A 13,527-nucleotide genomic window follows, 5' to 3' on the forward strand; every position below is an offset into this window, starting at 1 on the left:
GCTTAAATGTGGCTCTACAGATTTCAAGTGCCATTGTGTCATACAAACAGAACTCAATCCACTCAATCTAAGCAATTTATTCCAGCCAATACACAACACTCACAAAACTTGCAGAAATCAGTATTTAAGAATTCCCTGGAAATCTTACTGGAGCTATTCAGACAGATTACATAATTCAAGTCTCCAGTTTCTCAAAGTTCACTCTTCAAAACAGTTTCTTTATAAATCAAATACATTTTTCCAAATCATCACGTGCTTACAACTATTTAAGCAGTAAGCCAGCAACGAAGACTGGAATTTACCAAGGTATTGTTCCATTTCCATGATACATTTTTATATACCAAATTAAATTTTGTATGCTTCAAGAAAAAAATCTCCTTCAATAAACTTCTAGAAAATTAAATACATAATTACAAAAGACTTTCCTTCTTAAATTTTTCCAAGAAGACATATTTACATACTTTACATTTTCAGATGTGGATAAAAGTGGAAGGCAGGGTGGAGACAGACCTGCTACACAATTCCAGAGGCCAACATCAAGACTGTGTTCTGGATCTGCTCCATTGGATGGAACCAATTCACATGGAATACAATGTGAATGGTGCCATCTAGAGTTGTGCAGCTCACCAGAACTGCGGGGGTAAAATAAAACCTCAACAAGCTTCTATCAGTGAACCTAACAGACAGAATACATTTCTCCTGAAAACAGAGAAGAAGGTCAATCTTCAGTAAGTAGACCTGAGATGATAATGAAAGGGCTTTTTCACTGCAATTCTTTCCCATTCTCAGAAAAGGTAGATTTATATGGAATCTATCCCAAGGAGAATAAGATAGGCAACTTTCACCACACTGCTGTCATTCATACTTGCCTTCAATTTTTATGTCTTGATATTAGTTCATATCTTCTTCTTGTACAAATCAATTTAATTTCCAAAAAGCTGTAAGCAACTTCTCTGAATAATGAAAAGTTCCATATGATTTATCTAATTACATTTAACTCAATTTCCAACAATAAAACAGTATAGTTTGCTAACCAAAATAAAAACTGTTTTAGTTACTACACAATTTGAAAGAAGAAAATGAACAAAAAGATAGAGGTAATCTAGAAAATATTAACCAATAACAATTTTAAATAAGAAGGGGAAAGAAAATACACTTAATGATTAAAACAATAAAAATCCTGAAGTATGTACTACTTGCCAAAATTCTGCTTCAAGCAGTCTTTAAAATTTTGGCTACTCTTTCTGATAACCAATTGGACAAGGAAGACTTACATTCGTAATATATGGTTCAATAGCTTGAGCTGTCCTCTTCAGTAAAGCCTTTGCCAAATCGTATGCTTGCTTGTTTAAATTCTGAGGGTGGAGGGGAAAAATACCTATATTATACACCACTAAATATGAAAAAGAAATGTTACCTGTATTCAAAAAGCTACTCTTAAGTAAATAAATGAATGAGAAAACTCTAAAATTCAATTTGAATAAAAGGGAGACAGCAAAGACACTTTTCTCTGAAGACTAAGTAGTCTAGTAGATCTTAAGATCCCCATTTAGTATTTTAATACATAATATGGGCATGCTTAGTCGCTAAGCCATGTCTGACTCTTTTGCAACACCATGGACTGCAGCCCGCCAGGGTCCTCTGTCCATTGGATTTCCAAGGCAAGAATACTGGAGTGGGTTGCCATTTCCTTCTCCAGGGGATCTTCTTGACCCAGGGATTGAACCTGGGTCTCCTGCACTGCAGGATTCTTTACTGTCTGAACCACCAGGGAAGCCCATATAGCATACTATAGCTTATTTACTCATTCTCCTATCCATAGACATTAAATTGTTTTGTACATGGCTCCTTGCACATAAAAGAAATAATCTTCTATAAATACTACCTTTACCATTTTTCAAATGAGCTGTTTTGCCTTATTCGTGTGAAGTTTCTCTATAAATTCTATCCACTAAATATCTGTCAATTATATGCACAACATATCTTAGAGTTACATTTTTACAATGCTTATGGTGTCTTAGGACACAGAACTTTTAATTTTAATATAACCAGATATATCAATCTTTTCCTATTTGGCTTGTGCTCTCTCCACTACTTGGCTTGTGTTCTCTCTACATTTTTAAAATTCTTTCTACACTGATGTTAATTTGTTGTTTTATATTTTTTGATAAAACTTTAAACACTGGCTTTTCATATTTAGATCTGTATTCTGCCTGTACTTTATTTTTATGCATGGTGTGAAATAAGAATCTTGTATTATTTTCCACATGGACATTAAAGTCCATTATTCCCTCCAGAGACTTCCCTGTAATATCCATACTCAAGTTTCTATACAACTATGTATCTATTTGTAAAGTATCCATTACTTCCATATGTCCCTTGGTCTATTACTATTACTGCCTGATTTTACAGTCAAAGAGACATATGGAAGCAATGTCTTAACATCAGGTTAAGGTAAGTCCCCGTTTTCTTACTCTTTTTCAAAAACCAATTTGTCCAACTAAACACACATGCTCACATACACACACATTCACAATATCTATTTTGACTGGATTATCTATTAGTATGCAGAGGAATGACATTATTATGATACTGAGTTTCCCATCACATAAACGTAACAAATCATGCAACATACTGAAGTGTTCTTTTATACTTTTACATCAACTGCAATAATTTTCAACACTAAGGTCATGTACAGTGTTATTAAATTTCTAAGTAGCTCAAGTTTTTGTTAAAAGCTACAAATAAAATTTTTTTCCAAATTACACTAACAGATTTTTATACATTGATCTTATACCTAGCAACTGCAGAATTTTCTTACTTGTTCTAGAAACTAATTCGTACATTTTTTTTTCTGTACAAGCAGTCAGAACAGAACATCTGCAAATAATTTCAGTTTTGTTTCTTCTTTCTAATCCTTTTTTATCTTTTGTTTGTATTGTTTTATTCCACCAACTTAAGGCCTCCAGTTAACGTAGATTAGAAACAGCATACTTGTTTCTTTCCTGAGTAGAAGTGACATTTTTATAATATCCCTAACTTCAAAGAGAATGCCTCACATTTCACCATTAAGTGCAGTACCATATACAACCTTATAAGGTTAAAGAAATTACTTTCTATTTCAAATATGCTAATATTCTTTATCATAAGTTATACTGAATTTTAGCAAATAGTTTCCTTTATAGATCTACTGATATTTTTTTCTCTTTGCTCTGTTAATTTCCACAAATATCTTAGCCTACTATTAACCATCTCTGTATTCCTAAAATTAAGTCAATTTGCTCATTACCAATATTACTTTGTATCGTTCTAGATATTGTCCATTGCTATTTTATACTGGATTTACATGAGTATGCTGCTGCTGCTAAGTCACTTCAGTCGTGTCTGACTCTGTGTGACCCCACAGACGGCAGCCCACCAGGCTCCTCTGGTCCTCGGATTCTCCAGGCGAGAATACTGGAGTGGGTTGCCATTTTAAATTAAATTATCCTCCTTTCTTGCACTTGGGTTTTGTCTAGTTTTCCCATGAAGATTATATTCTGCTTATAATGTGAATTGTAGAATATGCCTTCCTTTTTACAATCTGGAAAAACTTTCTAAATATCAGGATTACATGGCACTTAAATGATTAATAGAAATCTGCTAGTGATGAGTTTTAAGTTCTTTTAAGCTCGGTTTGCGGAGAAAGCAATGGCACCCCACTCCAGTACTCTTGCCTGGAAAATCCCATGGACAGAGGAGCCGGGTAGGCTCCAGTCCATGGGTCGCAAGAGTCGGGCACAACTGAGCGACTTCACTTTAACTTTTCACTTTCATGCATTGGAGAAGGAAATGGCAACCCACTCCAATATTCTTGCCTGGAGAATCCCAGGGACAGAGGAGCCTAGTGGGCTGCCATCTATGGGGTCGCACAGAGTCGGACACGACTGAAGCGACTTAGCAGCAGCAGCATGCTCAGTTTGAGTCCTGCGGCTATTACTATTATTACTGTTATGGTTGTTTGGGAGGAAGAGTTTGTTTGTTTTATGGACAGAGTTTCTAAAACCAATTAATTTTTTTACTGGTTAAAGGTTATTCAAAATTTTCTCTCTTGAGAAAAAACTGGCAAGTTATATTTTCTAGAAATCTGACCAATTTCAAATATGTTAGCATAAAATAATGTTCATGGAATTGTTTTTGATCTTTTTAATGTTTGTTGTTCTTCATTTCATTCTAAAACTGTTTATTAATACCATCTCCCTTTTTCTGATTTGACATGACCCTGCTTATTTAACTTATATGCAGGTACATCATGAGAAACGCTGGACTGGAAGAAACACAAGCTGGAATCAAGACTGCCAGGAGAAATACCAATAACCTCAGATATGCAGATGACACCACCCTTATGGCAGAAAGTGAAGAGGAACTCAAAAGCCTCTTGATGAAAGTGAAAGTGGAGAGTGAAAAAGTTGGCTTAAAGCTCAACATTCAGAAAACGAAGATCACGGCATCTGGTCCCATCACTTCATGGGAAATAGATGGGGAAACAGTGGAAACAGTGTCAGACTTTATTTTTCTGGGCTCCAAAATCACTGCAGATGGTGACTGCAGCCATGAAATTAAAAGACGCTTACTCCTTGGAAGGAAAGTTATGACCAACCTAGATAGCATATTCAAAAGCAGAGACATTACTTTGCCAACAAAGGTTCGTCTAGTCAAGGCTATGGTTTTTCCTGTGGTCATGTATGGATTTGAGAGTTGGACTGTGAAGAAAGCTGAGTGCCTAAGAATTGATGCTTTTGAACTGTGGTGTTGGAGAAGACTCTTGAGAGTCCCTTGGACTGCAAGGAGATCCAACCAGTCCATTCTGAAGGAGATCAGCCCTGGGATTTCTTTGGAAGGAATCATGCTAAAGCTGAAACTCCAGTACTTTGGCCACCTCATGCGAAGAGTTGACTCACTGGAAAAGACTCTGATGCTGGGAGGGATTGGGGGCAGGAGGAGAAGGGGACGCCAGAGGATGAGATGGGTGGATGGCACCACTGACTTGATGGACATGAGTATGGGTGAACTCCTGGAGTTGGTGATGGACAGGGAGGCCTGGCGTGCTGCGATTCATGGGGTCGCAGGGAGTCGGACACGACTGAGCGACTGATCTGATCTGATCTGACCTAAATTACCAACTTTTGGTTTTTCTGAAATCAGTCACTGTGTTTTCCATTTGATTAACTTCCATTCTTCATTGTTTACTTTCTTCTACCATTTGTACACTCTAACAATATTTTTATAACTTTTTGAGCTGAAAACTATAAAGTTGTATTCAAAATGTTTAACTTGAATCCCAGAGGATTCAATATATATCATTTAATGATCATTTCTAAATATCTAGTAATTTCCATTATGCTTTATTCCTTTGACAGATTAATTATGAGTGCCACAGCACTGTTAGCTTTGTGTTTTAAAATCCTCAAGAACCACTAGTCTATTAGATTTATAATTACTGGGAAGTTTTTAAAATGGCCCACCAAATTGTGAGTTTGTCCTTATAATTTTTCAATATATGCTTTATATATTAATATTTTTAGCCTATGTAATTGCAAGTTAGATATCATTTTAGCACTATAATTTATCACTGTATAAATCCCTTCTCTACCCACTAAAGACTATACTACCTAAAATCAATACAAGCTACTTCAGTTTTCCTTCAGTTAGCATGTGTTGGCAAATACTTTTCCCATCCTTTTAGTGTCACCTTTGATGAAATTATTTTTGTTATCTCTTATTAACAATGACCAGGTGGATTATTTTTAATCTAATCTGATAACCTGAAGTAGTAAATTTGGTCCATTTACATTTATTTTAATTCTTCCCTGCATTGTAATCCTTAAAATTTTAACAAAAGTATTTCATTTAAAGTCCAAAGTAAATTTTTTACAGCTTTATCCTCCTGATCATCACCAGGATCATATCACTCACTGACTCCATTAAGTCATTCAATCTTACATGGTATTTTTATCCTGTGGTTTAGGACCATTTTGTTAATATCCCTTTAATTAATAAGTACAATTTTTACTACTATTGTTTTTGCTTTATATCAGTTCTTACTTAGAGCATTTTGTTGCTCACCACTACTACTTACATTTCACTTCTTTCAAGTTTCAATTTCCAGTATTCTAAAGTATTTGAAGAGTAGTAGTTCTTTCAGGAAGGGTATATTGACAAGTTGTATATTTAATGTCTTAAGTTCACTCAAACTGGATAGCAACTGTGTCTGTGTAGTTATTTTATTAGCACTTTGTGAAATACAGGGCCATTATCCTCTGGCATCTGTCCTTGCTACTGAGAAGTCAGTCATCACTTTAAGGTTTATTCTTTGTCAGGGCTATGCTTTTCCCCTCTGGATGCTTTGTATGAATACATTATTTCTATTTCAGCATTCTACAATTTCTCCAGGATGTGTCTGCACTGAGTTTTGTTTATATTCTGATCATGACCCTTTGTTACTTCACTCATAAATTTATGCTTCTCATCAATTCTAGAAAATGTTAAGCAAATATATACTTGCATATAATTTCTGTTTCCATTCTTATTTGGTGTTCTTTATCACTTTTAGATATACTGGACCTTTCCAGTCTCTCTTTCACCTGTTAGAATCTTTTGTTTTCCTTATCTCACTGTATTTGTATAATTTCCTCAGATCTATGTCCTAGTTCTCTAAATGTCTGTTACAGTCCAATAAAGATTTTGATCTCAATGACCATTTTTAATTTACACTTTTCTTTCCCCCAACCTTACACCTTCTCCTTTCCTATGCCTAGCTACCATGTTTTTAACTCTTATACTCAGAGGCATTAAGACATAAAATCATTATATTTAATTCTGTTAAAGGCATTTATCATTTTTAGCTTATAAATATATTATCTGAATTTTTAGTTAGTGCCTGATTTTTCAGTATTCAGGCACTATTTTAAAAGTTTGGAAATTTTAGATTATGAGGTCATTTTTCACTGGCAATATTTCTGAGAAAGCAGTATAGCTATAAACTTAAATTATATTTTGCAAGAAAGGTCTTAAGTTTACAAAGACCTTTATACTGGTGAATCACAGAACCAGAGTGTTAAGTCATTTTCAAAGAATAAAACACACAAACACATATACACACACAACTTGATTAATATTACCCAGGCAAGAAATACCAGTGCCATCAACATTTCCTTCTTTCCAAATTAGTAAAGACTTCTCTTTTAATTTCACCCCTCCTTTCAAACTATACTATCACTATCTTTTACCCAAGGCCCTAATTGGTTATGTATCTCCCAACATATATAAGAGAATCAAAGAAAAGAAAATGAAAGTGTTAGTCGCTCAGTCATGTACAACTCTTTGAGACTCCACAGATCATAGCCTGCCAGACTCCTCTGTAAATTTCCAGGTAAGAATACTGGAGTGAGTTTCCACTTCCGTCTCCAGGGATCTTCTCAACCCAGGGATTGAACCCATTTCTAAGTAGCTATTAATATATTCCTTGAAACATAATCCCATACAAAACTGAGTTATTACAGATATTTTATCACATATATTACATCTGTTATCTCTTCTTTCCATTTAATTAATGACTATTAAGTGTTTCATGTTTTCAGTTCAGTTCAGTCACTCAGTTGTGTCCGACTCTTTGTGACCTCACGAACCACGCCAGGCCTCCCTGTCCATCACCAACTTCCAGAGTCTACCCAAACCCATGTCCATTGATACAGTGATGCCATCCAACCATCTCATCCTCTGACGTTCCCTTTTCCTCCTGCCCCTATCCTTCCCAGTATCAGGGTCTTTTTCAATGAGTCAGCTCTACACATCAGGTGGCCAAAGTATTGGAGTTTCAGCTTCAACATCAGTCCTTCCAATGAACACCCAGAACTGATCTCCCTTAGGATGGATTGGTTGGATCTCCTTGCAGTCCAAGGAACTCTCAAAGGTCTTCTCCAACACCACAGTTCAAAAGCATCAATTCTTCAGCACTTTCTTTATAGTCCAACTTTCACATCCATACGTAACCACTGGAAAAATGATAGCCTTGACTAGATGGACCTTTGTTGGCAAAGTAATGTCTCTGCTTTTGAATATGCTATCTAGGTTGGTCACAACTTTCCTTCCAAGGAGCAAGCGTCTTTTAATTTCATGGCTGCAATCACCATCTGCAGTGATTTTGGAGTCCAGAAAAATCAAGTCAGCCACTGTTTCCACTCTTTCCCCATCTATTTGCCATGAAGTGATGGGACTGGATGCCATGATCTTCGTTTTCTGAATGTTGAACTTTAAGCCAACTTCTTCTCTCTCCTCTTTCACTTTCATCAAGAGGCTCTTTAGTTCTTCTTCACTTTCTGCCATAAGGGTGGTATCATCTGCATATCTGAGGTTATTGATATTTCTCCCTGCAATCTTGATTCCAGCTTGTGTTTCCTCCAGCCCAGTGTTTCTCATGATGTACTCTGCATATAAGTTAAATAAGCAGGGTGACAATATACAGGCTTGATGTACTCCTTTTCCTATTTGGAACGAGTCTGTTGTTCCATGTCCAGTTCTAACTGTTGCTTCCTGACCTGCATACAGATTTCTCAAGAGGTAGGTCAGGTGGTCTGGGATTCTCATCTCTTTCAGAATTTTCCACAGTTTATTGTGATCCACACAATTATGTTTTACTAAACACAATTAATGTTCATTAACATTAATCAATAAATCTCCAAAACTAAGAATAAAGCAGGACAAACTGCATTTTAAACATAAGTAAATTCTGGACCCTACTGTTGACAGATTTTAGATATATATTCAAGTATATTTTGCTACTTACCTTATGAGCAGGTACCAGATTTACCAAAACTGTATCCAAAAGCTCCTGAGATACTGTATCACCTTCACAAATAATAGAACTCATGAGATCCACCATATGCATATGAACTTTCTGATTGTGGCCATTGCTGAAATTCAAAATTGATATTTCATTTAAATTTAAGCATACCTGAAATTTATAGGATTTAATCATAACATGGAACATCACACTTTATTTTACAATGATATTAAGGTATTAATTAAATACAATTGTATATATTCATTTAAAGCTTCCTTCTCTCCAAAATCTTACAGTAGCATCCAAAATATTTTTTAAACTACATTTCCAAGATTACGTTTGCTAATTTTTATCAGTCTCACAATCAAAAGTAATTAAATCAAATGTAACTTTAGTTTGGCCTTAAATTCAGAGCATCAAACTGCTTTGTTGAAGTTAATTCTAACAGATGATTACAAGGAATACACAAAAAACTAAATGATTCACAGGAATTAAGGGGTCAGTAATATGTGATTTAAACAAAAGAAAAATAATATAATAAAAATATTTTTATATCAGATTAATGCCACTCTTGTATTATTCTCTACAATACAAAATTAGCTGTATTTATTTTCAAAACGTATCTATAAAAATCATGTTAATGAATTCTTAAGTTACAAATATAAGCCTTCTGATATTCATCATAAAAACACAGTTTATGCAGATTCATTTATAAGCTAAAAATTCTTTATATTTAAAAAAGATTATAATTTTAGTAAACTTACTTTATAACTGAAAATAATGTTCTGTATAATTGGGTAAAAATTTCATTGCTGTCTTCCAACTCAAAGCATATGTTATATGACTTGACCCAAGCAATGTTCTAAAATTAAGAGGTGAAAAGGGTAAAATTTTAATTAGTAAAAATATACATGTTAAGAAACCATTTTAAAATGTCACTTCAAAATATAACATACTGCTTACCTCAAGTAAATAAAAATATCTATTGAATTGTGGGCTCTTTGTATCTTCTAGTCCCTTCAACTGCCTTGTTATAAACATAAATATATCCTTAAAAAAAGGGACAAAGTTTTGTTTAGATTATGAAAACATCCACTAAATTCTTAAAGATAATTCAGCACTCATATGTATCTATGATGACAAAACTGTAAAGAACCAGTTTAAAAAAAGAAAAAAAAAACTTGCATTTGCCTCAAATTTTTTAAATGTGCATTATCATGAAAACACCAAATTTCTTAACCCCCTTTAAAGGAAGACAGTAAATCATTTACCATGATCTAAAAGTAGAGAAAGAAAAACATCTTACAGTAAGTTAAAAACAACAGCCCTGAAAACCGAGTAAAGTAAAACTTATGCTGTTATTAGAACGAACCCGTTGCAATGACTGAAAGCTGATTTGATCAGGTTTGTGGAATGGCATTATATATGGTAATTGTATAGAAAGAACACAGTTTAGGAAACTTAAAATTGCAAAACAAAATCACCAAGTGGAAAGAAAATAGACTGCAGAAACTTAGAAATTTTAAAAAGACCCTTAGAAGTTAACTTGTCAGGCTTCCTACCCAGTCATTATAATTATTAATACTTGTTTTTCCCTACAATTTATCTATCTATCTCCATCTCTTGCTTTTGACTTTTTATTACACATCCCTTTATACCCGCGTACAATAGGTTCAGCATCACTTTGAGTCAAATTTGTATGGAGATGATGTCTTTGGAAAATTTGGAAAAGGCTAAAATTATAAAAGCTAATTTTAGAAAGGAAGCATGCTCATCTGTCAAAAAAAAGACAGAGAAAAAAATTCCCTTATAAGTAAAATGATAAACCTTATTTAAAAGGGAAGAAACAGAATATGCAGATTACTAAGTAGCTTTCCAAAAAAAATACTATCAAAAGTACATTCTTCAAAAATGGTTACTAAATACAACTACTCCTTAAATCAATTAAGTACCTCAAATTAGAGGTTCACAATTCATCTGGGTACACAACTGCACCGACCAGCTCACATTATCTACTTTAAGTCTCCGAGCATTCTCAAATCTTATAATTCACTTTACTTTTAAATGACAAATATTGTTCCCTATCTCCCCAATTGTGAGATATATAAGACAAACATGCCCACAGCAGTTTGGGCATTCCTTACCGGAATCCTGGCTCAAGGGATCAAATGAGCAGGTTTCTCATTTCAGTTTTTAAAATGCAAGTCCCTGACTATAGAACCAAGTCCGGGCTGTTTTTCACCAAGGTAAACCCAGTTCCCAACAGGTAACTAACATAAACACTTGTTAAATATAATAAATCTAAATTGTCTTTTTTAAATTCATACTCAGTAATCTTCCCGTGGGACTCATTTTCTAACCCACGGTTTCCGCAGTTATCTTTTATTACTGCTGGTCTTTCTAATGTTCTTCTAACCTGCCTTACTCAATATTTTTTTGCACAGTTATACTTATTTTCATTCTTTTTATCCACTGGATTTACCAGGTTATTCCCTTTCTTTTTCCATCTTTTAAGAATCATTTCATTGACATGCCTTTACTTAAAACTACCATAATAAAGTATTAGGTATGTTTTCTACCTTTCATTAAAAATTTGCCCATTGTATTTTCTTCAGAACAATGCACATCACATCTTCCATTATATGAATTAGGATTCATATAAATTCACATTTACAGTAGATACTGTCTTTTCAATAATGAACATGGTCTTCACATGAATTTTTAAAAAGGAAAAGGAAGTGTACCCCAAGTGATAGCACTAATGATGACATAATTTTAAAAGTATAGGAAATTCCCTGGCAATCCAGTGGTTAAGACTTGGCACTTTCACTACCATGGCCAAGATTCAATCCCTGGTCAGGGGACTAAGATCCCACAAGCAACACAGAGTGGCCAAAAAAAAAAAGTATACAATACACTTTACTAATCAACTTCTTATTGTGAAGATCAGAACTTGTTTTATAAAATTAAGTACTAATGGGGAGGAGGAAATTCTACAGAAAATAAAGAAAACAAAAATAGTTTAGCAAAAGACTGCTGCAATTAATGTCAAAGACCCCAAACAAATAATCTAAATACTTTAATACCCGTTTCAGTTAGAAAGATAAAGTATCAGTCAATCTTGGCAGTTCTCTGAATCAGTACTTGCCTTTAATTTATCAGGGGATGTATAAGGAGCTTCAGGAGCATAAATTCGGAAAATATCAGCAAGGCAGCAGGCTACCAGTAAGCGAACATCTTTATCAGGATGCTTGAGGAAAAAGTCTGAAGCAAGATGTAAAGCTAGGTTTAAATAAAGCTCCTTTTCTTCTTCAGAGTCCTGGTCCATATCCATGAAAGTTTTCACAACCATCTATATAAAGATAAAATGAAATCAAATAATGACATCCTCTATGTAAACATATATTCACCTGAAAATAAAAACCATATTAATTACAAAGGTTAACTTTCAATAAATACACTTTGTTTCCTCTAAAAGTATCTATCTGTAGCATCCAATGAAGTACTTCCTGTGCTACAGTAAAAGAGAACATGAGGTGGACAGTTCATTAGTAAGACTCAATAGCATGTGTAACAAGTGGGACAGAAACAACAATCATGAAGAATTACATAGTTGAACTCTGTGAAGGGCTTTCTCTAATTTCAATATTAGCAGCCTGCACTATTTCTACTTCACATGAGACTTAACAAAATTGCCGAACTTGTCAGGGACAACGCAAAGGTGACCATCTGGCATCCACTAGGTGGTGCTACAAATACCAATGAACAAGTAGGACTGGACTGGGCCACTGAGACACATGGCACATGGATCTCCACTCAGCTGCAGAGTGAACACTTGTGGGTAATGAAATGCCCAATGTCATACTGAGTTCTCACAGCAGCTGTGGCTAACAGTGTTCCTCACAGGACAGACCCTCAGTTCTACAACACCGGAATCCAGGACCAGGCATACACTAATCCTTCCAGTCTGGCACTACATTAATTTAAGGGTACACTGTCCAGGGCTACTCTCCTAACCTCTTAATTTTATTACTTTTAAGATATATGCTTTGACGGACTTAGGTGTATTATGGAGGGAGGAAGGGAAAGCTACATGCAAGGAACTCGTTCTTTCCTTGGAATCTCTTCACAAGAGTGAGAGAGAAAGTATACTTTGAATAAAATATTACAGGAAACTCTAGGAATTATAAAAACAATGACATCTTACATATTAACAAGATTTTCTAAAACTTAACAGACGGAAGTGTAAATTAGAAAAAAAAAGCAAACTAAGCAGATTATTGCTGGGCATAAATGTCTACAAAATAAGGAAAGGATACTACAAGCACTGTATGTGAACACAGTGGCAATCATTCCACCAAAATAAGCAAGGGTTAGATAACAGGAATTTCTCAATACTGTGTACAACTCAAATGGTGCTACAAACTCTTGAATACTTCATGCTATGCTATGCTAGGTTGCTTCAGTCATGTTGACTCTGTGTGACCCCATAGACGGCAGCCCACCAGGCTCTGCCATCCCTGGGATTCTCCAAGAAAGAACACTGGAGTGGGTTGCCATTTCCTTCTCCAATGTGTGAAAGTGAAAAGTGAAAGTGAAGTTTCTTAGTCGTGTCCGACTCTTAGCAACCCCATGGACTGCAGCCTACCAGGCTCCTCTATCCATGGGATTTTCCAGGCAAGAGTACTGGAGTGGGATGCCACTGC

The 13,527-nt window shown here is 35.0% G+C and overlaps 1 protein-coding gene across 4 annotated transcripts in view; it reads right to left on the reverse strand.

Annotated features, from left to right (window-relative positions):
- PDS5B (PDS5 cohesin associated factor B) overlaps nt 1-13,527 on the reverse strand; it is a 183,483-nt gene that overhangs the window by 98,607 nt on the left and 71,349 nt on the right. For all 4 annotated transcript variants that reach the window (XM_070380439.1, XM_070380440.1, XM_070380437.1 and 1 more), the window contains exons 3-7: nt 11,970-12,173; nt 9,785-9,871; nt 9,586-9,683; nt 8,825-8,951; nt 1,275-1,355 (exon numbers count right to left, since the gene is read on the reverse strand). In XM_070380439.1, coding sequence (XP_070236540.1) covers nt 1,275-1,355; nt 8,825-8,951; nt 9,586-9,683; nt 9,785-9,871; nt 11,970-12,173 — 597 coding nt within the window. The remainder of the gene's footprint in view (nt 1-1,274; nt 1,356-8,824; nt 8,952-9,585; nt 9,684-9,784; nt 9,872-11,969; nt 12,174-13,527) is intronic.

This window comes from Bos mutus, chromosome 12, assembly GCF_027580195.1.
Source record: "Bos mutus isolate GX-2022 chromosome 12, NWIPB_WYAK_1.1, whole genome shotgun sequence".
NCBI classification, from domain to species: Eukaryota; Metazoa; Chordata; class Mammalia; order Artiodactyla; family Bovidae; genus Bos; species Bos mutus.